We start from the raw sequence: 27,801 nt of genomic DNA on the forward strand, positions 1-27,801 counted from the left end.
TAAGCTAGAAACAGAACAGTGAAAAGAGGTCTTAGGACCTTGAGAAGCAAATTAGGTAGAGCTGAATGGCAAAGGAGACCAAGTGAATACAGAGGGAGTGGGGAAAAAGCAAAAAGTTGGGAAGAACAGGGAGGCACACAAATTGTACTGCCTTGAGCCAAAATAGAGGTCAAAGTGATCAACAGGGTCAGATGCTATCAAAAGGGAAGACTAGGACTAAAAACCTCTACAAAAGATTTAGCAACACGGAAGTCATCCTTATTATGGACTTGCTCCAGTAAAGTGGGAGAGGAAGTCAGACTGGACGTGTATTGAAACAGGAGGATGGAAACTACCCAATGCAGGAAAGGTTTGGCTATGAAGACTGGAGAAAGCAGGGTTGAGTTTTCCCATTTGCTATAGGAGTTTTGTGGGTTTAAACAAAACAAAACAAGATCTACTTTATTTTACAGAGAGCACAAGCAGGAGCAGAGGGAGAGAATCTCAGGTGGACTCCACACGGGGTAGAGCCCAAGGCAAGGCTCTTTCCCAGGACCCCAAGATCATGACCTGAGACTGACGGTCAACTGCCTGTGCCACCCAGGTGCCCCATACTATGGGAGTTTTAAGCACAATGAAAATGTTGGTAGGAAGAGTATTTTAATAAAGTATTGGTTGAAGAGAAAACAAGTTAAAGGAGGGATGATTTGTAACGGGACACTGAAATAGGATCCAGAAAAAGGAGACATGCCTTTAACAGGAGGCAGAGAGGAGATATATAGTTCTCATTAGGTTTGGTTGAAGTCTTGGGAATTGAAGGTGACTTCAATTTTGTGATTAAGTCATCTTTGATGGCTAGAGTTGAATAAGGGACAATTGAAAAAAAAAAGACTTTATTTATTCATGAGAGACAAAGAGAGAGGGAAGCAGAGGCAAAAACAGGCTCCCTATGGAGCAGAGAGCCCAACATGGGACTTGATCCCAGCACCCTGGGATCAGGACCGAAGCTGAAGGAGATGCTTAATTGAATGAGCCACCCAGGTACCCCAAGGGACAATTTTTAAATAGCCATGGTGAAGAGTGGAACTGCAATCTCACATCTGCATTTATGTTGTATGACCATTAAGAACTGAGGCTCCTCTGAATTAAGTGATGTTTAAAGCCTACTGGTCAGCTCTGGAATCAAATTTTGGGGGATCCAAATTCCTCATTGAGTCTTGCGTCATCCATTCAAAACCGTATCTGCCTTCCACTTGGTGAGACTTTTGACTCTAAGTAATTTTGGCTACCTTGGCCAAGACTTCCCTTTATGTTGTTTCCAGCTCTTAGATGAAAGAGGCTCTGCTCCTTATGAAGAAACATGAATGCATTTTAGAACTAAGATATGCACTTACCCATGCTTTTGTATAAGGCTATAATGCCATCTGGTGATCATACAAAGAAGGAAAGTCAAACTTTATCATTGAGTAATTATTTATTGAGGATCTGCTTAGTGACTCATCAGCAAAAAGACACATTGGAAACCAAACTTAATACAAGATTTCAGTCAACAAATGCCTATTTCATGAAGGATACAGTACAAGGGTAGGGATTCAATGACCAATTGCCAGCTCTTCAGGATGGTAGTCTAATGGCTAATGGACAAGGAGTCTGGCCTCAAGGTGGGTCTGGCTGTGAGTAGAGATGAATCAAGAGCTCTGTATCAGTTTGGGTGACTTGGGAGTGGGAGAGTTGTGCACCAGGGATGGTAAAGAATGTGGCTATAAAGCAAGAATTTCTGCTAAGACTTTGGAAGGTCTAAGTTACAGCTTGGTACAGCTATGTTATATAAGACTTTAAACACCAGGAAAGAGTTTAGATTTGAGTTGATAATGAAGACCTTTTATAGTTTTGCACAGGAGACATATTGAGGACATATATTCTGATACCACACAATCATTAGGCAGCTGATAATACTTTCTAATTATTATCATAATTTTGAGGATAAGGTACCATTAATCCTGTTTTATGTAAGAGATTAAGAAGCTTGCAGGTGATGCAGCTAAATAGTGACAAAAGCCAGGATCTGAACCCAGTTCTATATCAGTCCAAACACAGCTTTTGAGCACTACATGATACTGCCTTCACCAGAGCTGTAGTCTCAGAATCTCTTGACAGTCCACCACCTACTTATTTTTTTAACAGATTTAATGTCCTGAAACCAGGTCATCCCTATAATTTAAGCTATTTAAAAATAGAGAACCGTTAACCAATGGCTCTTTTAGCAGTGGCACGGCAGGGAGGGCAGGCAAGAGGGGGTTTAGGAAGGAATTTTTGAGTAAATAATACATATAATAAAATTCAAAGAACACAAGTTTTCCCCAACTTAAAGGCAACCCACTTACCAATCATTTCTTTTGTATTCTAAGGATTTTCTATAAAGAAACACTTATTATGTGTATATGTATATGTGTATGTGTATATGCTTGTGGTTTACTAAAGACGGCCACAAATTCTTTGCCACTCTTCTCATAGTGGAATCAATTTCCACTCTGCCTGCATCTGAAAGGGCCCTATAAATGGCTTTGACCAACAGAATGCAGAAGTGACTTTTTTCCCCACATAAGAGATAAAATTTCAAGATTTTTTTCCCACCCACTTGGAACCCAGTTGCCACGTGAGATACCCAACCACTATGAAGAGGTCACATTGAAAGAATCAAAGTACTTCAAGCTTATAGCTCCTACTGAATGAAGACTCCCAACAGCCAGAGCTCTAGCCAAGTCCATGTAGAACGCAACCACCCAGCTGAGCCCTATCAATTGGAAGAATTTTAATACTTGTTTGAAGCACTAAGTTTTAAGGTGGTTTGTTACATAGTGATACACTAAAGGAAGATTTATTTACTTTTTTAAAATACTTTAATAGTAATCTCTATGCCCAGTGTGGGGCTTGAACTCATGAGCCTGAAACCAAGTTGCATGCTCTGCCAACGGAGCCAGCCAGATGCCTTTCCATACAGAAGCTTAAAAATCTAGTCACATAATTCATTCCTTTGAAGTACTCCTCATTTTTTTTTTAAACGTGGAAGGCAAAGGTACTGTATTACACGATTAAAAGAAAAACCATGCTTTCTTACTGTATTTTTAAAACTTCGTTCAGAGTCTATTTCTGGACTTCCTTTTATCTGTTCTATTGAATAAGCTATTCAGGTGCCAATATCAACATTTTACTCTTTTTGTAACAACAATCTGGTAGGTCTAGTTATCCTTTATGATTCTAATTTCTCACAATATGATTATTCTTATTTTTCCATATGAATGTTATAATCAACTTATGTAGTCACAAAATTAATCCTGTTATTGTTATTGGAATTTTTATAAACTTACAGTTTTCTTTAGGAGATTTAAAAACTGAGCCACCCAGGTGCCCCTCTTTTCTCTTTTTTTAGTAGGATCATTTCTAGGGTTTCCCCAATAAGCATCACACAGCCTTTTGGAGTAAGACACTTTTAATAGGTTAGGAATGTTGATCGTCAGCAATTTTAGCAAATGCTATTTTAGCATGTAGGGAGATTATTCTCAATATATTGTTGAAATAATCTTGGAATAACTTTTCTGTGTTGTATTATTATGTAACAGTTTGTTTATAATATGTATCTATAAAGTCTTTATGCCCTTAATTTAGCAGTTGTACTACTATGCATGTAAAATTAAAACAGGAACCCTACTCTACCCCAACCTTTAAAAAAAAAGTAAATCTTTGGAGCACCTGGTTGGATCATTAGGTTGAAGGTCCGACTCTTCATTCAGGTCATGATCTCAGGCTGGTGAGATGGGAGTCCAGCATTGGGATCTGCAGGGGCCTGGAGCCTGCTTAAGATTCTCTCTCTCCCTCTTCCCACCACATTCTTTCTCTTTAAAAAAAAAAAAAAGGCAAATATTTCAGGAATGTCTCAGAATTCTTATTCTGACCCTCACTGAACCCATAGTTTAGTAAGGCCAGCACTGAAAAAAAAATTTTTTTAAGATTTTATTTATTTATTTGACAGAGGGAGAGATCACAAGTAGGCAGAGAGGCAGGCAGAGAGAGAGGGGGGAAGTAGGCTCCCCGCTGAGCAGAGAGCCCGATGCGGGGTTCGATCCCAGGACTCTGAGATCATGACCTGAGCAGAAGGCAGAGGCTTAACCCACTGAGCCACTCAGGCGCCCCCAGCACTGAAAAATTTTAACAAAATATGACAAACACTATCATAGGGCAAGTCTGGGTGTGGGAATGTGACCCACTGAGGCCTTCCAGAGGGGCATTTTTAGAAAACCTGAGATTCAGAGATGGTATGACAGGAGGAATGAAGTAGATGGGTGCCAAAAGTAAGGCTAACCGGTTTGTCTGTATATGTTCTTTGTATGCTAAGAACAAGAAAGCCTCTTCACGCTTCAGCAACAGTGGCCAAGATCCTGATAGCCTGAAAGAAGGTATTTGGCATTTGGAATGGTTTTAAGAAACTAGAAGAAACTGGCACTTAAGTAGTTCATTGAAGATATTAATCCTTAATCTGAATGAGTTTGATGATTGAAAAAGGCAGCAATTATTCATTAGAATTAGTTGGAAAGACCTGGAGGCACCATAGTTAAAAGTTCCAAATCAAAACTAGCTTTGGAGCTAGATTAACACCACAGTAGTTCCGACCCACTGTGTGACCTTGGGCAAATAACAGCAGTACCTCGAAGGCCTGTTGAGGATTAAAATATGTAGAATGAGTTTACAATTCTGGCACGTCATCAACACGCAGTAAATGTTGTCAGTGTTGCAAAGCACCACATGTCCTGCAGTTTATTTACAGGAATATCCTAAAATGACAAAATGCATAGATTCACAGGTTATTTACTTTTATAGAGCCCCAGAGTAAACATGTTAACATTATCCATTTAAGTCTGGTTATAACCTACATTTTAATCTGTCACCTACTTGTCAACACAATGACCACTAGTTAGAGAAGTTTTTAGTTGTAATTTACAAACAAAGCTGTTTTACGGATTTTAACTATAAAGACATAGATCACCAAAAAAAGTAACAAAAGGCCACACATATATTTTAGTTAACAGATGTCTCAAATTGGAACAGATCTGCAAATCTATTATTTTCATTCAATACTTTCTGAAGTTAAATTTAGTCTTAAATAGCTGTGCACTAAATTACATCTTTAGAGTCCAAGAGCAAATGCTTTGGAAATCAGACACCATTGTTTTCATAATTTTTTTTCTTTCAAACAGTTAAACAAAACCAGCACTGTTGATACCCTCACTTACAGTGGTAATCTTAAAAAGGAGGATATGCCAATGGCATTACTCTATTTTGGATACATTTTGACACAAAGATATTCATATTTATCAGCTGAAGGTCTTTAGTCGGCTGTCAGCTGAATTGAGGCTGCTTGGCTATATGGGAAGTGAGGAAACCTTGAGAAGCTGGTGATTAATACCTTTCAAAGGACTCTTACATGGCATCTACAGATTCTGACTAGCTAGCTCTATGGGAAGCCATGGTGCAAAGATACTTGGAATGGGTATTCAGACACTCAGGCAAGATGGCTTCTCTGCAGAAGGGCTATCTAAACTAAGATCTCAAAGGCGACAAAGTGGAGAAGGAAGATGGAACCAGAAAGAAAAACAGCATGTGCAGAGACCTAAGAAAAGGCTTATCGGGGTGCCTGGGTGGCTCAGTGGGTTAAAGCCTCTGCCTTCGGTTCAGGTCATGATCCCAGAGTCATGGGATCGAGCCCCACATTGGGCTCTCTGCTCAGCAGGGAGCCTGCTTCCCTTCCTGTCTGCCTGTCTCTCTGCCTATCTGTGATCTCTGCCTGTCAAATAAATAAATAAAATCTTAAAAAAAAAGAAAAGAAAAGGCTTATCAAGGATCGAAAGAAACCAGTGTGGCCAGAAGGGAATCTGAGGGTAGTAAAGATGAGGAGATGAGAGGCCTAAGGGATATACTGTATAAAAGGCCTGACAGGCCATGTTAAGGCAAGCAGGGACTATTTATTGTCTATCACTCACCCTCAATGTCTAGCAGAGTTCACTTAATAAAGGCTATAAACCCATTTATGTGTGTGAAATAAATGACAGCCTTTGATAAGATATGTAATTAGCACAGGTCATTGTATTCCTCTAACTCAGTCCTGGAGATTACACGAACAAGAAGTTAGAGATACAAAGAGTCCTTGGAGGAACTGATCATGACTACCCACTACAGAGGGACAAGAAATGGAAGCCTAGCAGAGATAAGGGCAGAGTGCCAAGAGAATAGGGATAGTGCAGGCTGGGACAGAATTTTTTTGTTCTGCCTTCTCCTCCTGCTCGTTGTCTCACATCTTTCACTGGCAGGGTGGCCAGCACACCTTGCAATCTTACTTAGCCCCTGGAGTTCTCCTCCAGAGTACTCAACTAAGGAGGAGAGAAAGTTCTACTAGCAGCTACTCTGGTAAAGCCCAGATTCTAACGCAGAGGCTTTGAGCCTTGAGGGATTCTCCACCCTCCAATCCATTCCCGCACCAGAGCCTGAGCTTAGCTCCCCTCCCTTCTACAAGTCGCTGATAAAAAGTCCCATCCTCCACTGTGAGAGTAAAAAGAATCAACTATCACATCCGCTATAAAAGCAAACAAAGCCAACCAGTATGCTAGATGAGACAAAATAAATGACTATAGAGGGGCACCTGGGTAGCTCAGTGGGTTAATGTCTCTGCCTTTGGCTCAGGTCATGATCCCAGGGTCCTGGGATTGAGCCCCACATGGGGCTCTCTGCCGGGCAAGGAGCCTGCTTCCTCCTCTCTCTCTGCCTGCCTCTCTGCCTACTTGTGATCTGTCAAATAAATAAATAAAATCTTAAAAAAAAAAGACTATAGAATAAAAGGTGATGAATATTAAAAATGGAATATTTATAAAATACGGGGAACAGTGAACTAAGGATCCTGGTTATACAGTTCATTGTTCTACCAGCAGACAAGGGCCTAGGAAGCAACAGCACCTTAGTATCAAGAGCATACCTAGTGCCCAGATCTTGTTCCTGAATGCCATTCACTAATAAAGGAACCAGGGGTCTCTGGACAAATGTTTGACACTCAGACAGGAAAGATACAATAGTGCATCTTAATAGTGCCATAAAGCGAGAAGCACTTAAAAACCAAAACCCCACAATGATGGAGGCATACTGAAGGGATACAGTAGCCGAACAAAGCTCCCAAAGGTCAAAGCTGAAACACTGAACAAAATAAAGCATTATTGGACTACTTCTCAAAGCATAACAGAAATATCCATGAGTTCATAGTGGTATAAATAAATTGAATGAGAGAAGAGATCAATTTATTTCTTAAGAATTCCAAGTAACCAGGCACCTGGGTGGCTCAGTCGTTAAGCATCTGCCTTTGGCTCAGGTCCTGATCCCAGAGTTCTGGGATCAAGCCCAACATAGGGCTCCCTGCTCAGCGGGAAGCCTTCTTCTCCCTCTCCCACTCCCCCTGCTTGTGTTCCTTCTCTCCCTGTGTCTGTCGAATAAATAAATAAAATCTAAAAAAAAAAAAAAAAAGAATCCAAGTAACCTGTCTAGATATTCCACCTTCAAAAGAGAGTACAACCCTTGTCTTTTAAGTGTTTGTTTAACATGTGATTTCATTTCAAAGCACACAGAATTGGGTCAGGGGGAGTAACTCTATAGTGGAGAAATTTGGCAAGACAAATCTCAGCCAGCTGATCAAGGTAAGAGCAACACTAATAAGTCATCCTGATAGAAACAGCATGGAAATTTACCTTTTTGGTCTTCCTCTCAAAATCCTTTAAGCCCAGCTTATTCATGAGAAAAACTCAATCCTAATTGAGGGACTTTCTACAAAATACCTTACTCAAATTCAAGGTCATCAAAAACAAGCAAGTCTAAGAAGCTGTCATAGCTAAAAGGAACCTAAAGAGGGGTACCTAGCTGGCTCAGTTGGTAAAGCAGGACACTTTATCTCAGGGGTGTAAGTTCAAGCCACACGCTGGGCATAGAGGTTACTTCAGTACAAAATCTTTTTTTTTTTGAAGATTTTATTTATTTATTTGACAGACAGAGATCCCAAGTAGGCAGAGAGGCAGGCAGAGAGAGAGAGAGAGAAAAGAGGAAGCAGGCTCCCCGCTGAGCAGAGAGCCCGATGCGGAACTCGATCCCAGAACCCTGGGATTGAGCCCGGAATAGGGCTCTGCTCAGCCGGGCTCTCTGTCTACCTGTGATCTGTCAAATAAATAAAATCTTAAAAATAATAATAATAATAAATAAAACAATATTTTTAAAAAGGAGCCCAAGGAGATATAATAATAACTAAATGCAATATCCTCAAAGAGATCTTGGAACAAAGGACATTAAGTAAGAACTAAGGAAGGGCATATCATGGCTTAGTGGGTTAAGCCTCTGCCTTCAGCCCGGGTCCTGAGCTCACCCTGCTGCTCTGCCTACTTGTCATCTCTCCCTCTGTCAAATAAATAGATAAAATCTTAGAAAACAGGGGCGCCTGGGTGGCTCAGTGGGTTGAGCCGCTGCCTTCAGCTCAGGTCATGATCTCAGGTCCTGGGATCGAGTCCCGCATCAGGCTCTCTGCTCAGCAGGGAGCCTGCTTCCCTTTCTCTCTCTCTGCCTGCCTCTCTATCTACCTGTGATCTCTCTCTGTCAAATAAATAAATAAAATCTTTAAAAAAAAATTCTTAGAAAACAAATCAAAACAAGAACAAAAAAAAACGTGAATGTGAAATGTGAATAAAGTATGGACTTAAGTAATAGAAACATATCTATATTAGGCCCCTATTTTGTGATAAATGAACTATACTAGTGTAAAATGTTATTAGAGGAAACTGGGTGTAGGGTACATGGGAATTCTTTGTACTAATCTTCACAACTTTTCTGTACATCTACAATTATTCTAAAATTACAAGTAGTACAAAATGTTCTAATACTCCAAAGAGCCTTGGAGAACAGGGAGGGCCAAAGTAACAGGCTTCTTTGAGTCAGACCTTAGGATACTAAACTGACAAATACATGACCCAGCAAGCTGGCTTACTGTTTTTAAATAGCAGTAAAGAGAAAAGAATTGCTAAGCAGACATTCTAAGCATTAGTTGATTTGTTAATTCAGTGAAATTGTTTTCCAAGAGAATATTGACAGGTCCATTAACTGGAAGCTGTTCATAAAGCCCTAATTAAGCAACAAGATTCAAGGAGTCACTGTCACTCTTTTAAGTACTTAATTAGTTGCTCTTACGGGATTGTTTTTTTTGTGTGTGTGAATTCCTAGGCAGTGATCCACCTTGCTGTGTCCCTTTGGGGCCTACACAATTTATTTCTCTGGGGCTTTATTTACCTGATTACAATTTGAGACGCGATACACAATTTTATTTATTTATTTATTTATTTATTTAAAGATTTTATTTATTTATTTGACAGACAGATCACAAGTAGGCAGAGACAGGTAGAGAGAGAGGAAGGGAAGCAGGCTCCCTGCTGGGCAGAGAGCCTGATGCGGGACTCGATCCCAGGACCCTGAGATCATGACCTGAGCCGAAGGCAGCGGCTTTAACCCACTGAGCCACCCAGGCGCCCCAAAATCCACAACTTTAATGTGAAAGTCCACTGATAGCAGTTTCAACCCTGAAGGAAGGGAAGTAAATTACAGATAGGCATCAGAGATGGTCTACTCAATACTTGCCGCTCCCTTATTCACCCTGCATTAGTTTTTCCTCTTAGTATGGCATAGGACTGAGTCTTGAAACTTGGGCAAGACAATTAAGAGGGTCACTGTGTCTCCTAATTGCTACCTACAACAGGAGGTGGCAGCTTGGAGTTAAAAGAGTTACTTTGAAATGTTTTACTTCATCATTTTATTTCCTCACCAGGAAATTAAAAAAAAAAAAAAATCAAGTCAACAGGGAGTAGTAGGTGACTAATTAACTTCACTTATCAAGTAGGAAATCCCATTACATTATTTTAATGTGCATGATTAAGCCACTGAAATCTCCTGGGATATTGAATACCGGCACAGACATCAATGAATCATCCTTTTCAAGTGGCAACAAAGAGGCATCCTCCCTCCACCTGGGTAGCCTTAACAGTGGTCAGGAAGATGATCTGTATGCTCAGAGGAGCTTACCATCCCAGATTTTAAACCCTGACGTCATGACAAAAGTCATCCTCCTTCCTTAGGGACCATTTCTATTTCACTACATAGGACTGAAGCTGTGATCAGGCTCTGCTGGAAACGAAGACTGCTGTTTTTTCTTAGAACCTCTCCTTCGGGAATATATTAAAAATGAAGAGAATCACTATGACAAAAGCAAGCTGTGCAAAGAGTATATACAACAAACTCCAAACACAAGAAATGAGGACTAATCTACTGCTGGATAATTTACTAAAGTCATCTCAGTCCTCTAAAAGAGGTAGAGTTTAAGGGCAGAATGGTAAAGCCTTGCTGTAAGGTAAAGGTATTGATAACCTTGAATTTTTCAGAGACATGTTGGTACTGGCCCTGAACCTGTCACTAATGAGCTGGCAATCTTTAAGGCTTGAATTTCATTTTCTATAACAGGGATTGGTAAACTCTAGCTCACAGGCCAATTTTGGCCTGCCAATCTGTTTTTGAAAACCCCTGAAGCATAGAGTGAAGGGGGGAAATTTTTAGTCATAACCCTGAAAACTTTACAAAATTCCAATTTCAGTGTCCATTAATAAAGTTTTATTGGAACACAGCAATGCTCACTAGTTGACACACTGTTTATGCCTACGGCTGCTCTCTTATTCTAAGTGTAGAACTGAGCAGTTACCAGAGACTATGGTGCCCAAGTCTAAAATATTGTCTGGCCTTTTACAGCAAATTTGCCGTCTCCAAATTTGCTCCAGAACAGCAGTATATAACAAAACTTTCCACATTGGTGGAAATGTTCTTGGAGCTGTCTAAGATGGTAGTCACTAAATACTAAGATGGAAAAGCAGATTTAAGTTTTTATCAGTAGAACAGTCTTATGTATTGCACAGCATAGCTGTAGAAAATGAGACTTTAGTTTAAGCCTTGGACTTCAGATGAAGCACTCTCTAATATTCTCGTACTCTACATAAATTTTTAGAACTCACATACAGTTTTGTTTTTTTTTTTAAGATTTTATTTATTTATTTGACAGAGAGAGAGATCACAAGTAGACAGAAAGGCAGGTAGAGAGAGAGAGGGAAGCAGGCTCCCTGCTGAGCAGAGAGCCCGATGCGGGACTCGATCCCAGGACCCCGAGATCATGACCTGAGCCGAAGGCAGCGGCTTAACCCACTGAGCCACCCAGGCGCCCCTCATATACAGTTTTTAATCATATACATTTTTCCCACCTATAAAGAAAACCTCAGGTTTTTTTTTAAAGATTTTATTTATTTATTTGACAGACAGAGATCACAAGTAGGAAGAGAGGCAGGCAGAGAGAGAGGAGGAAGCAGGCTCCCTGCTGAGCAGAGAGCTGGATGTGGGGCTCGATCCCAGGACCCTGAGATCATGACCTGAGCTGAAGGAGAGGCTTTAACCCACTGAGCCACCCAGGTGCCCCAAGAAAACCTCAGTTCTTAAAAAAATTTTCTTTCTTTTAACGTAAGCTTTACAAACAATGTGGGGCTTGAACTCAGGACCCTGAGATGAAGAATCGCATGCTCTTAAAAAAAAGTCACATGCTCTACAATGCTCTACAGACTGAGCCAGCTAGGAGCCCCAAGAACACTTCACTTTATATTTTAACTTTACTCTCACACTACTACCACACTCTCACCATTTCTGACACCAGATGTGTGTGTGGGTTTTCCCCCACACCAGGCAAATCTGTGTCACCAGCTGGGTGTCCTACAATTTCACTCAGTTCTGACACTCTATACACCTGGAGTGTATAGAGTCAGACCCCACAGGTTAAGGGCACAGTCCAACAAGACTGCCCCTCACTTCAGATGCCAATCACAAGTTCAAGTTGTTACCAGTGAACAAGTTTTGACCAGTCTCTGATATAAATCAGAGGTTCCCACAAACTACCCCCTCAGGTTTGATTAATTTGCGAGAGTAGTCTCAGAACTCAGGAAAATGGCTTCCTTACTGTTTACCAGTTTATTTTAAAGGGATATGAGAAAGGCTATAGATAAACATCTAGATGGGAGATGCACAGGGCAAGGCTATGTGGAAAGGGGCAATGAGCTTCCATGCCTTCTCTGGTGTACTCCAAATGTTCACCAACCTGCAAGTTCTCTAAACCCCACACTATTAGGATTTTTATGGAGGCTTCATCATGTGGGAATGATCAATTAGTAACTCCCATTTCCAGCCCCTTTCCCCTTTCTGAAGAATGCAGGTGGGGCTGAAACTTCCAAGCCTCTAATCATTGCTTGGCCTTTCTGGTGACCAGTCTCATTAGAACAAGACATTCCAATCACCCAGGAAATTTCTGGATTTAGGAGCCAGTGTTAGGAATCAGAGTCAAAGACCAAATAGTAGAACAAAAGATGCTCCTAGCATTCTTATCATTTTAAGAATTTGGGGAATTCTGGGGCACCTGGGTGGCTTAGTCGGTTGGGCATCTGCCTTCGGCTCAGGTCATGATCCCAAGGTCCTGGGATCAAGCCCCACACCGGGCTCCCTGCTCAGCAGGAAGCCTGCTTCTCCTTCTCCCTCTATGCTTTCTCTCTCTCAAATAAATCAATAAAATCTTAAAAAAAAAAGAGTTTTGGGAATTAATGTGCCAAGAATGGGAGCAGAGGCCAATAAAGATATTTTTTCTGTTATTGCACACCACTCATCTGAGCTGAAACAAGTTAATGAGAACCTACACAACAAAAGGAACTATATACATTACCTATCCTGGTGTCACATAGGGCTGTCAGACATCTGAGGTCCTGATGGAGGCAGATTTCTCTCTCAGGTAAAGTCATCTAGGATTCAAAGAGGAAAGGAATGACAAGCTATCCCTAGGATAGGGTCCTCTCTCAAAAAAAAAACAAAAACGAAAAACTGTTTGCACCCAGACTAGGACCAACTCCACAGAAGGAGTTACTCCACTCTCAGAGGTGCAAAACGCTGCCCGAGAGTACTTAGCCAAAACACCAAAACAGTGCTTGAAGCCAGACCTCAATAAAGGCAGCGTTTGTTCTTCCAACAGTGTAACACCATCCAGGGCATCACATTAGCCTGGATAGCTGACAACCACTGGGTGACTCCCAAAACAGCTACCCAGTCACTCAAGTAGAAGATGGATACAGGTATCCCCATGAATTCAATGTTGACTGCAAACCACAAGCCTGGAAGCAGTGATGGCAGACTCTGCTGCCAAGCCCTTTAAACAAACAGGGAACAGGAACCCCTTTCCCATGCCTTCGGTCATTCTGTCCAACATTCACGGAATTCCTGCTATGTGCCAGGCACTATGACTGGGATCTAGCAGTGAACACCCAAGATACACAATCCTTTCTTTTTTTTAAAGATCTTATTTGTTTATTTGACAGACAGAGTTCATAAGTAGGCAGAGAGGCAGACAGAGAGAGATGGGGAAGCAGGCTCGATGCTGAGCAGAGAGCCCAACACGGGGCTTGATCCCAAGACACTGGGATCATGACCTGAGCTGAAGGCAGAGGCTTTAACCCACTGAGCCACCCAGGCGCCCCTACACCGTCCTTTCTTTCCTGGACTTTACAATCTCCTTATACATTCTACAGATGGAATGGTACAGATAATCTCAGAGATCCTACATGCCTTCAGGCCATAACCACCAATATCCCACTTAGCCTTTCACTGCTCAGAGGCCGAACTTGTTGGGGGGCAAATATTGGTGATGTTGCTTTCTGATGGATACCAACTAGCAAACAGGCCTGCCACACAGGAAATAGTCACTGTTGGAATGAATAGGGAGGGACACTTACCTGAGAATGCCATACCGACTGTTCACCAGTCACTAATTTCCTCTCTTCAGGAGGGCCAATGATGCCCTACTTTCAAGTCATCCTAAAAAAGAAAAAGATTTCACGGTTCAACACCCTATACTAAAACAGCAGCTCCTGAAGCTGCTTTCTGTAGAAATGGAAACAATGCTGTCTGCCATTTATGATTTACCCTATTTTCAATACCTTTCAGAGTTATTTCCCATCGTCTTTTTATTGCCTATAATTACCATTAAAGCTAACCATTCCCCAAATCCTCTAGATATCTCAACTCCTAATGAAAGACCTGCGGATCCCCGTACCCAAGAATTCAACACTGCCACAGGATGCAATCAGCAAGAGGATCTTTATCGTAACGCGGGCGCCTGCGGGTGGTCAGCAGCTCCTGCTAGCTGAGCACACCAGGCTGGGGAGGTGCAGGGTTTTTATAGACAGGTACAAACAAGTTTTGGGTGGCGCGGAGCGGATTGGCTGACAGTTTGAACATTTGAAAAAGGTATACTTGGCGTTAGCGGATTGGCTTTGGAGGACCCGCGCGCGCGAAGACGAAGGCGGGAAAGGGGGGTAGAGCGGGGAAGCGGGAGGCGGACTTACAGAAGTGGATGCTTAGTTACAGGAACCTGATTGGTCCATTTAAATCAAGCATAGCCAGGAGTTAGGTTCAAGACAAAGACATAGCTGTTTGTTCTGGCATGGCGGCCTTGTTCCAGCACTCTGGAAAAAGCCCTCAGCAAGGAGGAAGGGGGTCTTTCATTCCCCCCTTTTTCTTTATCATGGATAGAATCTTATATCCATTTGTCCTGTACTTATATTATGTCAGCTTGGGGTTCGGTTTGTTTGAGGAGTTGATATTGCTGTGTCAGTACCATTGTCTGGATTACTGATAAGCGGTCTTTGATGAACTGAACAAGCTTATTTAGGATGTAAGGGCCAATCGATAAAATCAGTAATAGAATAATAAGGGGTCCCAAAAGGGTGGATAATAAAGTGGCGAACCAAGGTGACCGATTGTACCAGCCTTCAAACCAGCCTTGCTGGGATTCAAAATCTCTTTTTCTCTGGGCCAATCTTTCTCTGAGTTTATCCATTGTCTCCCTAACTACCCGTTTGATCAGCATAAAAACAGCATTCCTCTTTGAGGGTTGCACATAACCCTCCTTCTTTTAAGAATAACAAGTCTAACCCCCTTCTGTTTTGTAGAACGACCTCAGAAAGGGAGGTTAAGGATTTTTCTAAGGCAGTGATTGATTTTTCTATAGCCTCTAAATCAGCGGTCATGGCAACTTGCAATTGCATAAGCTGGGTGCTTTGAAGTAGGGCAGAAGTTCCTGTCCCAGTTCCTGCCGCTATTCCCCCGACTCCTAACAATAGGGCTATGGTTAGGGTTATGGGTTCCCTCCGATATCAGAATTTCTCTTTTCCTTTGTAGAAGTCGAGAACGGTTTCTGAACTGTGGTAAGTTATTCTGGGCCAAAGTTGGATTAAAACGCAGTAATCTGTGGTGGCATTTAGGAGTTGGGTAGAGATGCAGGGAGTCAATCCGGTATTACATGCCCAATAGGTTCCATTGGGGGCTTCTAAGTAATAGTTACTGGGAGGGATGGTGATAGTCATGTTGCATAGCGTCCAATGGGAGGCTGGTATTTTGCCTAAACATAGTCCCTGGCCTGATACTTCAGGGAGGGTTAACTTGTGGCTAGGAGAGGAGGAACAGGTGGTGGGGGGGAAAGTATGATTGGCAAAGTTGGCAGTTGTAGCTACCCCTTCATAATAAGGGGGGCTTGAGACTAGGCAGAGCCAACAGTCCCTAGTAAGGAGGGGATCGGAATAATTGAGAGCTTGATATGCCCCTATTATCAGGTTGAGGAGTCGATCTCCGGTGCCAGGAGATGGTCTGTCTGAAACTGGTGGTACCAAGGAGAGGTTGTGAGTATTAGGGGAGGCGGGGTCAGGTGGAATGATGGTGGTGGCGGGCGTTAGGCGAGAACCCTTGGGCTGCGGGTTAGGGGCTCTCTGATCTGGCAGGACCGGATTAGGTCCTATGGCTGCAGAGGGGGACTTTATTAAGAGTTTTATAATAAATATGAGTCCCTCATCATAATATTCTTTATAGAGTCGGAGGCCCCAGCTATATCCTTTAGTCCAGTGGACAGCTTTCTTTCCAGACTCTGTAAAGGTGATCTTAAGGGGGTGACACCATTGGTCACAAGGTTCGGATGACCCGGGGTTATTTAGGGTGGGATGAGTATAATTAGCTAATACAGTGATAAAATCCCAATTTGAGGTGGGTTTCCAATAGACATCACCTGTAGTTTCGCATCCCCAGGCCGCACAGTAGAAGTCATATCTATAGGTATAAGTCCACATCTATAGGCCCGTCCTCTAGCGTTACTATTCTTTGGCGCGGGGCAGACATAAAAGGGGAATACACTAAGTTTGTAACGTCGTGGTTTGTTTCCGCAACCCCAGGGGGGGTTAGGGGGCGACATTCCCTTGCTTGTAGGGGATGTTGGTGCCTTATGGGGATCATCGTGTTGACCTATGTCCCAAGATCCCATAGCTAGTTTACAGAGATCTGGATACAGGGTGGGCCACCATGTATTAGGGGTGTGTTGGGCCGTACTGGACCAAATAACTTCCCCCATTTGAGAGAGAACCTGCCAGGTTAGTTGCTTGGGGAGATGTGGGCTGGTGCCATTTATAGGGGAAGGGAAAGAGAATAAGCAAAAGAGTAAGATCAACGGCGAATGAGTCTTATCTTTAGTGGGTTTGGGGAGCGTTGGACGGTCCATTCCGAGTTCTGAGGGTGTCCTGTCTGTTCTTCCGGGTGTGCCGCTTTCACGTGGGAGGCGTGGATCCAGGCTGCAATCCCGTCAACTTTTAGCGCCGTGGGCGTTGTCAGGAGTACCGTGTGGGGTCCTTTCCAACGAGGTTCAAGGTTTGTGGCTCGATGTCTGCGGACCCAAACGATGTCTCCGATCTTGTAGGGATGAGGCCACAATGAGGTGTTAAGTTTTTCCTCGTAGGCGGCAGCCAGGGGTTTCCAGACCTCTTGTTGCACCAGCTGCAAGGCTTGCAGATGGGCCTGTATGGAGGGGGAGGGGGAATGAGCAGAGATATCTGGCGCAAAGAACGTGACAGCGGGGGGCGGAGCACCACAGAGAATTTCGAAGGGGGTTAATCCATGGGGGCCTGGAGTATTTCTGGCCCGATAGAGTGCTAGAGGTAGGAGCAATACCCAATCTTTAGAGCCAGTTTCAAGCAGTAATTTAGTTAGAGTCTCCTTAATGGTTCTATTCATCCTTTCTACCTGTCCTGAACTCTGGGGTCTGTAAGCACAATGTAGTCTCCAATCAATCCCCAGCAGCTTGGCCACCGACTGACTTACCTGGGAGACAAAGGCGGGCCCATTGTCAGACCCTAGTACCTCGGGCATTCCATACCTTGGAAAAATTTCCTCCAGTAGCTTCTTGGCGACTATGTTGGCGGTTTCCTTTTTAGTAGGAAAGGCTTCTGTCCATCCTGAAAAGGTGTCTAGAAAAACTAAGAGGTATTTATATCCATACATACCAGGTTTAATTTCGGTAAAGTCAATTTCCCAATGTGTACCAGGTCGAGGACCACGTACCCGGACACCTGGTCCAATAATAGTCTTCCCAGGATTGACTTGGGCGCAGGCTTTACAATTAGCGGCCGCTTGACGAAGAAGGAAGTTTTGTTTAGGGAAGTAGTTTTTTAAATTGACCCTATCCATTAGGGATTTCATCTTGTTCGCGCTCAGATGAGTCAGCTGATGGAGGTGATTTATTAGTTCCTTCGCCATCTTTATAGGTACTATGGCCTTTCCTCGGTATTCCCATCGATTTAGGGCTGAGTTGTAATTGGCCCCTATCTTCTGTATGAAGTCCAAGTCAGCCTGCTCATAATTCCAAATGGGGGTCTCATCTGGCCCTTCTATCTCAGTGAGTGTATTAACAGTTAATAGTTGGGGCCCCAAAGCTGCCTGTTTGGCTGTCACATCAGCTAGGCGGTTTCCTTTCGCCTCAGGGGTGTCCCCTTTTTGATGGCCAGGGCAGTGCATATGCTCAGCTTCTTGGGGAGGAATAAGGCTTTTAATAGGGCCAGTATTTAGGTCTTATTTTTAATCTCCTTACCGCAGAGGTTAGTAGTCCCCTCCGCCGATAAATTTCTCCATGAATATGGGCAGTGGCAAAGGCATATCTGCTGTCTGTATAGACATTAAGATTCTTACCTTCTGCCAGTTGGAGGGCCTGAGTTAAGGCGATCAATTCTGCCCGCTGCGCCGAGGTGCCTTCTGGTAGCGCGCTTGCCCATACAATTTGAGAGTCGGTCGTGATGGCCGCTCCTGCTCGTCGTTTTCCATCCTGCAGGTAGCTACTGCCATCAGTATACCAGGTCAGGTCTGCATCCTTCATGGGCTGGTCAGTTAGGTCGGGCCGTGTCCCATGTGTTTCAGCAAGGATCTGGTGACAGTCATGCAATGGTGCCTCCCCAGGAGTGGGCAATAAAGTTGCGGGGTTAAGAGTCACTATAGGTCCGAACTGGATCCTGTCTGAGTCCAGGAGGAGGGACTGATAATGAGTCAGGTGAGCATTAGACAGCCAGCGGACTGGTGGTTGGCGGATTAAAGACTCCACTCTATGTGGAGCCAGGATGGTTAGGGGCTGTCCTAAAGTTAGTTTGGTTGCGTCCTTGATGAGGACCGCGATTGCTGCTATCATTTTTAGACATGGTGGCCAGCCTGCCGCCACGGGGTCTAACTTTTTGGACAGGTAGGCGATAGGGCGTCTCCAAGGCCCGAGCCTTTGAGTTAAGACCCCCTTAGCAAATCCTTGTTTTTCATCAACAAAGAGGTCGAAGGGTTTTGTTATGTCTGGCAGGCCTAATGCCGGAGATGTAAGGAGTGCTTGTTTGATATGATCAGATGCCTGCTGTTGTTGCTCAGTCCAAACAAAAGGTGTATCTTGTTTTGTTAAGGGGTACAGAGGAGCCGCTATCTCCGCAAACCCCGGAATCCACAGTCTACAGAAGCCTGCGGTTCCTAAGAATTCCCACAATTGCCTGTGGTTTTGAGGTGCGGGAATGCCAGAGATAGTCTCTTTTCTCGCGGCTGTTAGCCATCATTGGCCGTTATATAGCTCATAACCCAGGTACGTGACTTTAGTCTGGCAGATCTGGGCCTTCTTTGCGGATGCCCTGTATCCCAGTTGGCCTAGGGTTAATAGGAGGTTCCCAGTACCTGTTCGGCAGTCCTCTTCATTGGTAGCCGCTAATAGAATGTCATCGACATACTGGAGCAGGATCAGAGAGGGATGTCTTACCCGGAAGTCGGCCAGGTCCTGGTGAAGGGCTTCGTCGAACAGCGTTGGGCTATTTTTAAACCCTTGTGGTAGCCGTGTCCAGGTTAACTGACCTGATATTCCCAAGTCTGGATCCTTCCATTCAAAGGCGAAGAGGGGCTGACTCTGAGGACTTAGTCTCAAACAGAAGAAAGCATCTTTGAGATCTAGGACCGTATACCAGAAGTGGGTTGGAGGCAGGGAACTAAGTAAGTTGTAAGGGTTGGGCACCGTAGGGTGGATGTCTTCTACCCTCTTATTGACCTCTCTTAGGTCTTGGACCGGCCGGTAATCATTGGTGCCAGGTTTCTTGACGGGTAACAGAGGAGTGTTCCAGGAGGACCGGCATGGGGCTAAAAATGCCCTGGTCTAGTAACCGCCTTATGTGCGGTTTGATGCCCTGGTAGGCCTCATTGGACATAGGATATTGCTTAACATTGACAGGAACGGCCGTTGCCTTTAATTGTATGTGAATGGGGGGCTGCTGGATAGCTAGTCCCATTCCTCCTGTTTCCGCCCAGGCATCCGGGTAAGACGCCAGCCAGGACTCTATATTTCTCTGAGGTTGGGAGGGCTCCTCATGAAGTCTATATTCTTCTTCTAACTGTAGGGTAAGGACGTGTAAAGAAGTCCCACTGGGGCCGGTCACAGTGGCCCCCTGTGGCTCAAAATGGATTTGAGCCTTGAGCTTGGTTAATAAATCTCTCCCCAGGAGTGGATAGGGGCAGTCAGGCACATGAAGGAATGAGTGAGAAACTTTACCTGAAGCCAGATGTACTTTTCTCTCTGTAGTCCATTTATATTGTTTTCCTCCTGTTGCTCCTTGAACCCATGCCATCCGGTCACTTAATGGTCCGAGGCTCTTGGTTAGAACGGAGTGTTGAGCCCCTGTATCTACTAAGAAAGTGACTGGTTGCCCCCCAACGGTTAGGGTTACCCGGGGTTCGGGGGGGGCTCCTGACCCTGACGGCCCTAGTCTTCGTCTAAAGCCGTAAGTCTGGTGACCTGCCTAGCATTTTCCTTAGGGTGTCGGAATTTCTTCGGGCATTCCTTGGCCCAATGTCCCCTTTCTTTACAGTAGGCACATTGGTTTCGGTCTACTCGGGGCCTCCTTATGTCTCCCTCCCTGTCTGACTTTCCTGCCTCTGGTCCTTGGCTGCCTTTGCTAAGTTCCTTACTTCGTTTACGTTCTCATTTCTCTTCCCTTTCCTCAGCTTCCTTCTTTAGTTTCTCCTCTCTTTCTTCCTGCAACTTTCTAAGTCGTTCCTCCTTTTCTTCCTGAGTCTCTCTTTTATTAAAAATCTTTTCTGCCTCCTTTAATAAATCTTGCAAAGAGAAATCTTGTAGATTCTCTAAGCGCTGTAGTTTATTCCTTATATCTGGTGCTGACTGCCATATAAACGTCATGGAAACGTTTCCTCTCTGCTCATTGCTATCTGGGTCAAAGGGCGTATACCTGCGATAAGCCTCCTTAAGCCTTTCTAGGAAAGCGGTTGGAGATTCCTCTGACCCCTGAGTGACCGGTCTTACCTGAGCCAAATTGGTGGGGCGGCGCCCCGCATTATGGAGACCTGCTATGAGTAACTGGCGGTAAAGATTTAGGTGGGTCCTACCTTCAGCCGTGTTGAAATCCCAGACCGGACGAGTCAAAGGGAAGGCGGCATCTATCACATTAGGGAGTTGTGTGGGCCTTCCGTCTTCTCCTAAAATGTTTTTTCTGGCCTCCAGGAAAACCTTTTCTCTCTCCTCAGTGGTGAGGAGAGCCTGCAAGAGTTGTTGACAATCATCCCAGGTGGGTTGGTGTGTGATTAGAATGGATTCAATTAAAGCGGTTAGGGCTACGGGGTCCTGCGAAAAGGAAGGGTTATGGGACTTCCAATTATATAGGTCGGAGGCCGAAAAGGGCCAATATTGGAGTTGATTGCCTGGCCCTCCTCCTTGGCGCAGGGGAAAGAACTTGGAAGTTCCTTCCTGTGTCGGCTCCCTGCGACCCCTAAGTCTTCCCACCATTGGGGATGGCAAGGGGTCGCGTTCTTCAGGTGGGTGTTCCGGCTCCCTTGTGGAATCTGGTGCTTGCACAGGAGGGGGAGGGGGATAAGGGGGAGGTTCTTCGGTTAGAAGGTCTATTAAGGGGGAGTCCTCCGGAGGAAGGATCTTCTGTGGTTTAGGACGCCGTGGAGAAGGGGGATCGCTGACTATAGGATATAGGTTCGAGGAAGAAGAAGGCTTGGGAGGGTCGGTTGGATTTGGGATGGGGTAAGGGACGGGGGGAGCGGAGGGTACTGGGGGAGATGTGGTGCAAGGAAGGGGTTTGGGCTTTGGGTGAACAAAGGGAGAGACCCAAGGAGGCGGATCATCAACCAGGCTTTCCCGTACTACAACATAGGGTACTTGGTCCGGATGGCCTTGGGGTCCCTGGTCGAAGACTCGTTCTTTGACCTGCAAAATAACATGGATGTTAAAGGTTCCATCTTTGGGCCACCCAACGTTAAAGGTAGGCCATTCTGAAGTACAAAGGGTCTGCCATTTCCTTCTTCTGACTTCCACCGACAGGTTATTGGCTCGGATTTGGACGTCTCTCCAGTGGCCTAAAGTGAGACTCAAAGGGGTGGTAAGAGTCTGTCCCATTTTGGAATCAAGGGAAACCCAAAGGGCAACGAGAAAGACACACAGAACACACAAGACACTTAACGAGCCGGCAAAAAGAAACACTGCGCGATTTCGGTGCGAAACCGAAAGTACAGATTCAGACGGCCGTGAGGAATCCTCTGTGGCCCACAGACAGACGTATCCCTCGGATACGTGTGGGGCCCCGAAAAAACGGGCCCCTCTGATCCCTGGGGCGTCCCCCAGGGTGGGAGGGGAGAAGTCCGAGTTCGTCAACTCCTTCTCAAGCTGCCCAGAATACAGATCTACTACGCGTAGTAGTACAGTCCTATACAGGCGTATAGGCAGAACAAACGGGAGACGAGAACACGAGCACGAGACAGAAAATGAGAACACAGTTATTAAGGCTTAAATGCTGGCCAGCTTACCTCCCGGTGGGAGTCGGTTGGATCCTTGGGCAGGAGTCCGATGATCTCGGTGGAACCTCCAAATGAAAGACCTGCGGATCCCCGTACCCAAGAATTCAACACTGCCACAGGATGCAATCAGCAAGAGGATCTTTATCGTAACGCGGGCGCCTGCGGGTGGTCAGCAGCTCCTGCTAGCTGAGCACACCAGGCTGGGGAGGTGCAGGGTTTTTATAGACAGGTACAAACAAGTTTTGGGTGGCGCGGAGCGGATTGGCTGACAGTTTGAACATTTGAAAAAGGCATACTTGGCGTTAGCGGATTGGCTTTGGAGGACCCGCGCGCGCGAAGACGAAGGCGGGAAAGAGGTGTAGAGCGGGGAAGCGGGAGGCGGACTTACAGAAGTGGATGCTTAGTTACAGGAACCTGATTGGTCCATTTAAATCAAGCATAGCCAGGAGTTAGGTTCAAGACAAAGACATAGCTGTTTGTTCTGGCATGGCGGCCTTGTTCCAGCACTCTGGAAAAAGCCCTCAGCAAGGAGGAAGGGGGTCTTTCACTAAGACCCCATTTGTAAAAGGCTATTCACAATGAACATCTGAGGTAGTCACACAAAGCACTCAACATTAAGCTAAGAGAACCCTTTTTAAGGAAAGCCAACTGATAGAACAAAGCTGGCTTTTATAGGGGTGCCTGGGTGGCTCAGTGGGTTAAAGCCTCTGCCTTTGGCTCAGGTCATGATCCCAGGGTCTTGGGATCAAGCCCTGCATCGGGCTCTCTACTCGGCGGGGAGCCTGCTTCCTCCTCTCTCTCTGCCTGCCTCTCTGCCTACTTGTGACCTCTGTCTGTCAAATAAATAAATAAAATCTTAAAAAAAAAAGCTGACTTTTATAAATAACTACTCCCCTGCTTCCTAAAATCCTTACCAGTTCCTCCTGTGGAATCGAGGATGTCACTTTCCACAGAAGCAGCAACTAAGTCAGCTCTATTGGATAATCTGCAGCATCACCCTGAGTGATAAGTATTTGCCTAGAACTGAGAAGCATTTCTTCTCAGAAAATTAGCGATCCAAAACAAAATCACTACAAAAAGGGACCCAGTATTTACTGCTTCCAAAGGGGCCAACAACTCTGTTCATTCCTGAAAATCAGTAAGAAACTCACAAAAATATAGTATCAGCCTAAAGAAGAAATTAGTATGGTTGTGGCTAGGCCTACTGCCTAGAGCCTCTCAGTCTACTGGTATTTTTCTCTTTTATTAAAGAGCCAGAGAAAAATGCCCATAATTTTAAAGCAACTTCACACCAAAATTTCCCTAATCAGGCGTTCCTATAGGTAACTACATCTATGAAACCCTCGACAAAGGGATCAGCATGACTAGCTCTGTATGGTGCAGGAGTGGGGGCCAGGCACTTTGATTTGCAACTGAAAAATTACAAAAATCCCATTGACTTTTTTCCCTGTACACACCCCCTTTGGAGCATCTGGTAGGCACTCAAACAATGAAAAGGTGATTTTCTCCCTCAACTTCTACATTACTCATGACTTGATTACCTTTGTTCGGTTTCCAAGCAATGATTCAAGTAACTTCATACTAGCCAAACCTGTTGAACAAGAACCACTCAAAAAGATTTGGATTTTTAGGTGTCCCCCTGCAAAATCATGCCCTTACAGATTTAACCTTCGTGAATAAGCAATTATGCTGGCATCCTGGTATAGTTAATAACAGAGTTGGCATGAACCAGGCCCAGAATGCCAACCAGCTGTTGGCTGCTTCTCTCCCAGCAGTGTAACACTTGCCTAGGTACAGGTCAACCTAGGCAGCTGCCTACCGCTGGGGGGGGAAGGTAGGAGAATGAAGTTGCACTCACCTGGGGCTGCCTCTGTCCAAAGCCCACGCCTGTCCCCCTCTGCAACTGAAGCACATCAGGTTAAAGTCAGCCAACAGTGATGAACACTTATGTGAAGTTCAAGACTTCTGCCCGCAAACCGTGTAACTTATTTCTGAGTCACAGAAATAGACAATAAAACAAAAAGCTGTTCCTTGGTTAGCTTTATTTTCTCACATCATTTGTTACCCACGTGCCACAGCAACTCAACATGGGGATTTTTTTTTTAACATTTTGTTTTTAAGTTATTTTCACTCAACATGTGGCTCGCACTTACAACCTCGAGATCAAGAGTTGTATCCTCTAGCGACTGAGCCAGCCGGGGCCCCTCAACAGCAGCATATTAAAGGTCTAGTCAACAAGTAGGAGGAAGCTTGGCTCTATCACTTAACAGCTAACAATGAACAATTTAACAATGAACAAGTAATTTAACCTCTCTGCACCTCCCAGTCTCATTTGTAAAATGGGAATGTTATCAATAATACTCTGTACACAAGCTGGTTGTTAGATCTAAAAAGAATATAAATTAAGCCTAAGAATATCTGGTATAGAATATGTGGTCAATAAACACTTGCTGTTATCAAAAACTACATTCCAGGCAAGGAGATGAGGAATGGGGGGAACAGAAGTGGAAAAATTATCCTGGGAGAGCAATGGGCAGTGAAAATCGTGAAGGATGGTTAGAACTAGACTGGAGAGGATGTGGATTATGAGACCTTTTGAGGAACAATAAAAGCAGTACTTTATAAAAACCGGATGTGATAATGGGTATGAAAGGAACTGGAAACAAGCTGCCATTCCTGCCAACGACCTCAACTATTGGGTGAAAGCAGTAACCAAAATGTTTGCAAGAATGTTAATAAACATTCTTAGCCATTCACCATAGTAATTTACCTTATTTACATAAGATTAGGGTATCTAAGACAATACCTTTTTCCAACCAAGCTCTAATTTCACTCTTAACCAACTCCAAACAATTGAGAGAAAAGGTAAAATAGAGGGGACTTATCGTTCAAGTCTAAAAATGAATCTTAAAACAGTCTGCCCCTTTCAGGGTCTTAGGTTGAACGACCTGACCGAGCTCCACCCGGACACGTGCTCATCCCAAATCTTCCCCAGCCCCTGGCCCTGGCGCCAGGCGTCCGGGAAGCGAGGCTCTCAGACCGGATCTAGGTGACTCTCCAAGGACAAGAGGGATGGTAGATAACAGGGGGCGACTCTACGGCTACATTTTCCCAGCGACTCTTCAGGATGCCCTCCAAACCCGGGGTCATGATGGAACGAACCCCAATTTCATTCCGAGCCCCGGAAGAAGGCTTCCCACCAATGCCTCTCACCCCGAACTGGTAAACCTCCACGGCTTCTCCCCACTTGGCCCTTAACTCACCCGCACGTGTCTGGGAGCTCGGCCGGGGTACTCCCGCCAGAGCAGAGGCCGGAGGGGAAAGGATCGCACGAAGCGGAGGGGAGCCCCGCCCCGGGGCGGACACTGAGCAGGCCCTCAGTGGGCGGGGCCCGGAAGCCCCGCCCAGGAAAGTCCGGGTTAGAAAAATGCGGGAGCGGTGGCCGAGGTGAACATACTCCTTAGAGTAGCTAGCACCTCACAATAAAAGGGGCAGGAATCTGCACGAGGGCTACCTTTATTTGACTCCCATCCGGTTTGTTTCTTACGGATGGGAGGGAGCATTGGGTTTGGACGTGCTAAAGACTAAACTTGGGGTGTCCGAAGGGAGGCCGTGCTTCCTACCTGCCCACAGCGAGTGCCTGTTCCTCTCGCGCGTGTGGTGCCTTTGGGTTCCTGCAGGAGCAGCCCACGCTCTTTCCACCTCCCGCTGAGATCTATCAGGCTTTCTCCAGTAGCTTTGTCCCTCAGCTGATGGCTCGCCCACCCACATAGGTCACCTCAGTTTTCAGGTTCTCTCCAGAAGATTTTCCAGTAGATGATGCCTGGCACCCCTCCAGCCTAACTCTGTGGGGCAGCATCCCTGGTGCCCTGCAGTGGGATCCTTAGGTGAGTTGCAGTCGCTCAAGAGCATTGGCTTTCTCTGTCAGAGTTGCCTTGTACCGTGGCAGTCTGCCAAAGATGCCACATCTGGAGTTGAGACAGATTGCCCACCAGGTTATCAGTATTTCTTTCCAACACTAAAACTTCCTTCTCCCATTAGCTGCAGTCAGTACGATTCTGTCCTGCTGAACAGTTGGTAAAGCTGGAGCCCCTCTTTCCTAGCCCCACGAAAGCCTATCGGGTCTGCTCATCTATCACACCTGGCACCTTTGCCAGGCACACCCGTGGGAATCAGCCACTGCCCTTGGCATCTGCCAACATGTTTTATTATCTTCCCTCAGCTGTCATAATGAAAGAAAATGTGCTTCCTGTGCATCCCAATCCTCACAGACCTCTGCTGAGAAAGGCCAGAGTGCAAAATTGATTCCAGCTACAGAGAGACACTAGGCTCTAAGGCCAGAGAGACACAGGAGAAGTAGTAAGCACAAATCCTCCAGTTTTGATGGAGTTGGACACAGGCTCTGATTGGGAAAAGGCTTACATAAATACGATAATTAAAAAAGTCACATGAGCAGTGCTGAGCGGGTAGGCAGGAGCTCGGCTTTGCAGTTAAATAGGAATGTGGCTGAAGACTGCCGCAATAATCAGTGCCTGCATCCGGCTGTCACAGTGTGTTCATAAAGGAGGGTTATGAGAGCTATAAAACCCTGCAGATTGGGTGGGTAATTGTCCTGTGGAGCTCTGCTAAAGGAGAAATTACATTGACATCTCATATATTTTGCTTTCTTTTCTTCCAAACACACAAAATGCAGAAAGAGAGCTGCCCTGAGGATTCAGGAAAAGGAAAAATGAGGTTTTTGTGAATATGTGCATGTGTGCTTTCAGACAAGAGACAGGAAGTAATTGAGGCTAGTGATGGAGAGAAAGCCCAATGACCTGGGGACTACTGGATTCGTAGATTAGTCAGGTACGAGGCAGGACTTTTGTGGAAGACAGGCCAGCCATTATGAGTAAGGGTGAGTGGTGGGCCGTGTTGTCTTGTCATTGACAATGTAGTCACCTTTTTTTTAGGTATAGGGCATTCAGTGTTCTAACGAGGAAAACCTTGGTTATGATTTCTGTATTTCCTAGTTAAAAAATTCTTCATCGTCAACCTTCTTAGCCTCTAACCTTTTAAATTCTAAATTCATTTTGGTGAGCTGATTGATGTGGTCTTTTGTTTCTTATTCTTTTTTTTTCCTTCCACATTTTATTTATTTTTTTTATAAAATTTTAAAAAATATTTTATTTATTTATTTGAGAGAGACAGTGAGAGAGAGCATGAGCAAGGAGACGGTCAGAGAGAGAAGCAGACTCCCCATGGAGCTGGGAGCCTGATGCGGGACTCTATCCCGGGACTCCGGGATCATGACCTGAGCTGAAGGCAGTCGTCCAACCAACTGAACCACCCAGGCGTCCCTCCTTCCACATTTTAATTTAATGTTTCTTATTCTTGCAAAGACAAAATTGTTAGGAACAATAACAAAAAAGAAAAGGAAAAAATTCTAGGAAAAAAAAATGCAACGAGATGAAAGGCAAAGGATTAAGGTAGCTCCATTAGCTCTGAGTTTCACCT

General features: G+C 44.8%; 2 protein-coding genes and 1 non-coding gene across 6 annotated transcripts in view; all 3 read right to left on the reverse strand.

Moving 5' to 3' along the window:
• The window catches only part of MATR3 (matrin 3), a 55,448-nt gene extending 29,802 nt beyond the window's left edge, over positions 1 to 25,646 (reverse strand). For 2 of the 4 annotated variants that reach the window (XM_046000535.1, XM_046000530.1), the window contains exons 1-6: positions 25,569 to 25,646; positions 24,164 to 24,208; positions 13,902 to 13,983; positions 12,842 to 12,917; positions 4,682 to 4,808; positions 3,730 to 3,874 (exon numbers count right to left, since the gene is read on the reverse strand). The gene's annotated coding sequence lies outside the window, so the exon portion shown is untranslated. Of the gene's footprint in view, positions 1 to 3,729; positions 3,875 to 4,681; positions 4,809 to 12,841; positions 12,918 to 13,901; positions 13,984 to 24,163; positions 24,209 to 25,568 lie in introns of those variants that run through there. The other 2 variants (XM_046000532.1, XM_046000534.1) reach the window with 2 other exon arrangements.
• Positions 12,996 to 13,196, reverse strand: LOC123939539. The gene has a single exon (XR_006817906.1). It is a non-coding gene; the product is annotated as a small nucleolar RNA SNORA74 (small nucleolar RNA).
• On the reverse strand, positions 16,657 to 26,076 carry LOC123939260. The gene is given in 8 exon segments (XM_046001161.1): positions 16,657 to 17,814; positions 17,896 to 17,999; positions 18,002 to 18,076; positions 18,079 to 19,194; positions 20,346 to 20,376; positions 21,287 to 21,718; positions 22,315 to 22,415; positions 25,929 to 26,076. Coding segments are annotated over 8 exon segments (3,165 nt in total).
• Between the last annotated feature and the right edge of the window lie 1,725 nt (positions 26,077 to 27,801).

Source organism: Meles meles, chromosome 3 (genome assembly GCF_922984935.1).
Source record: "Meles meles chromosome 3, mMelMel3.1 paternal haplotype, whole genome shotgun sequence".
Lineage (NCBI taxonomy): Eukaryota > Metazoa > Chordata > Mammalia > Carnivora > Mustelidae > Meles > Meles meles.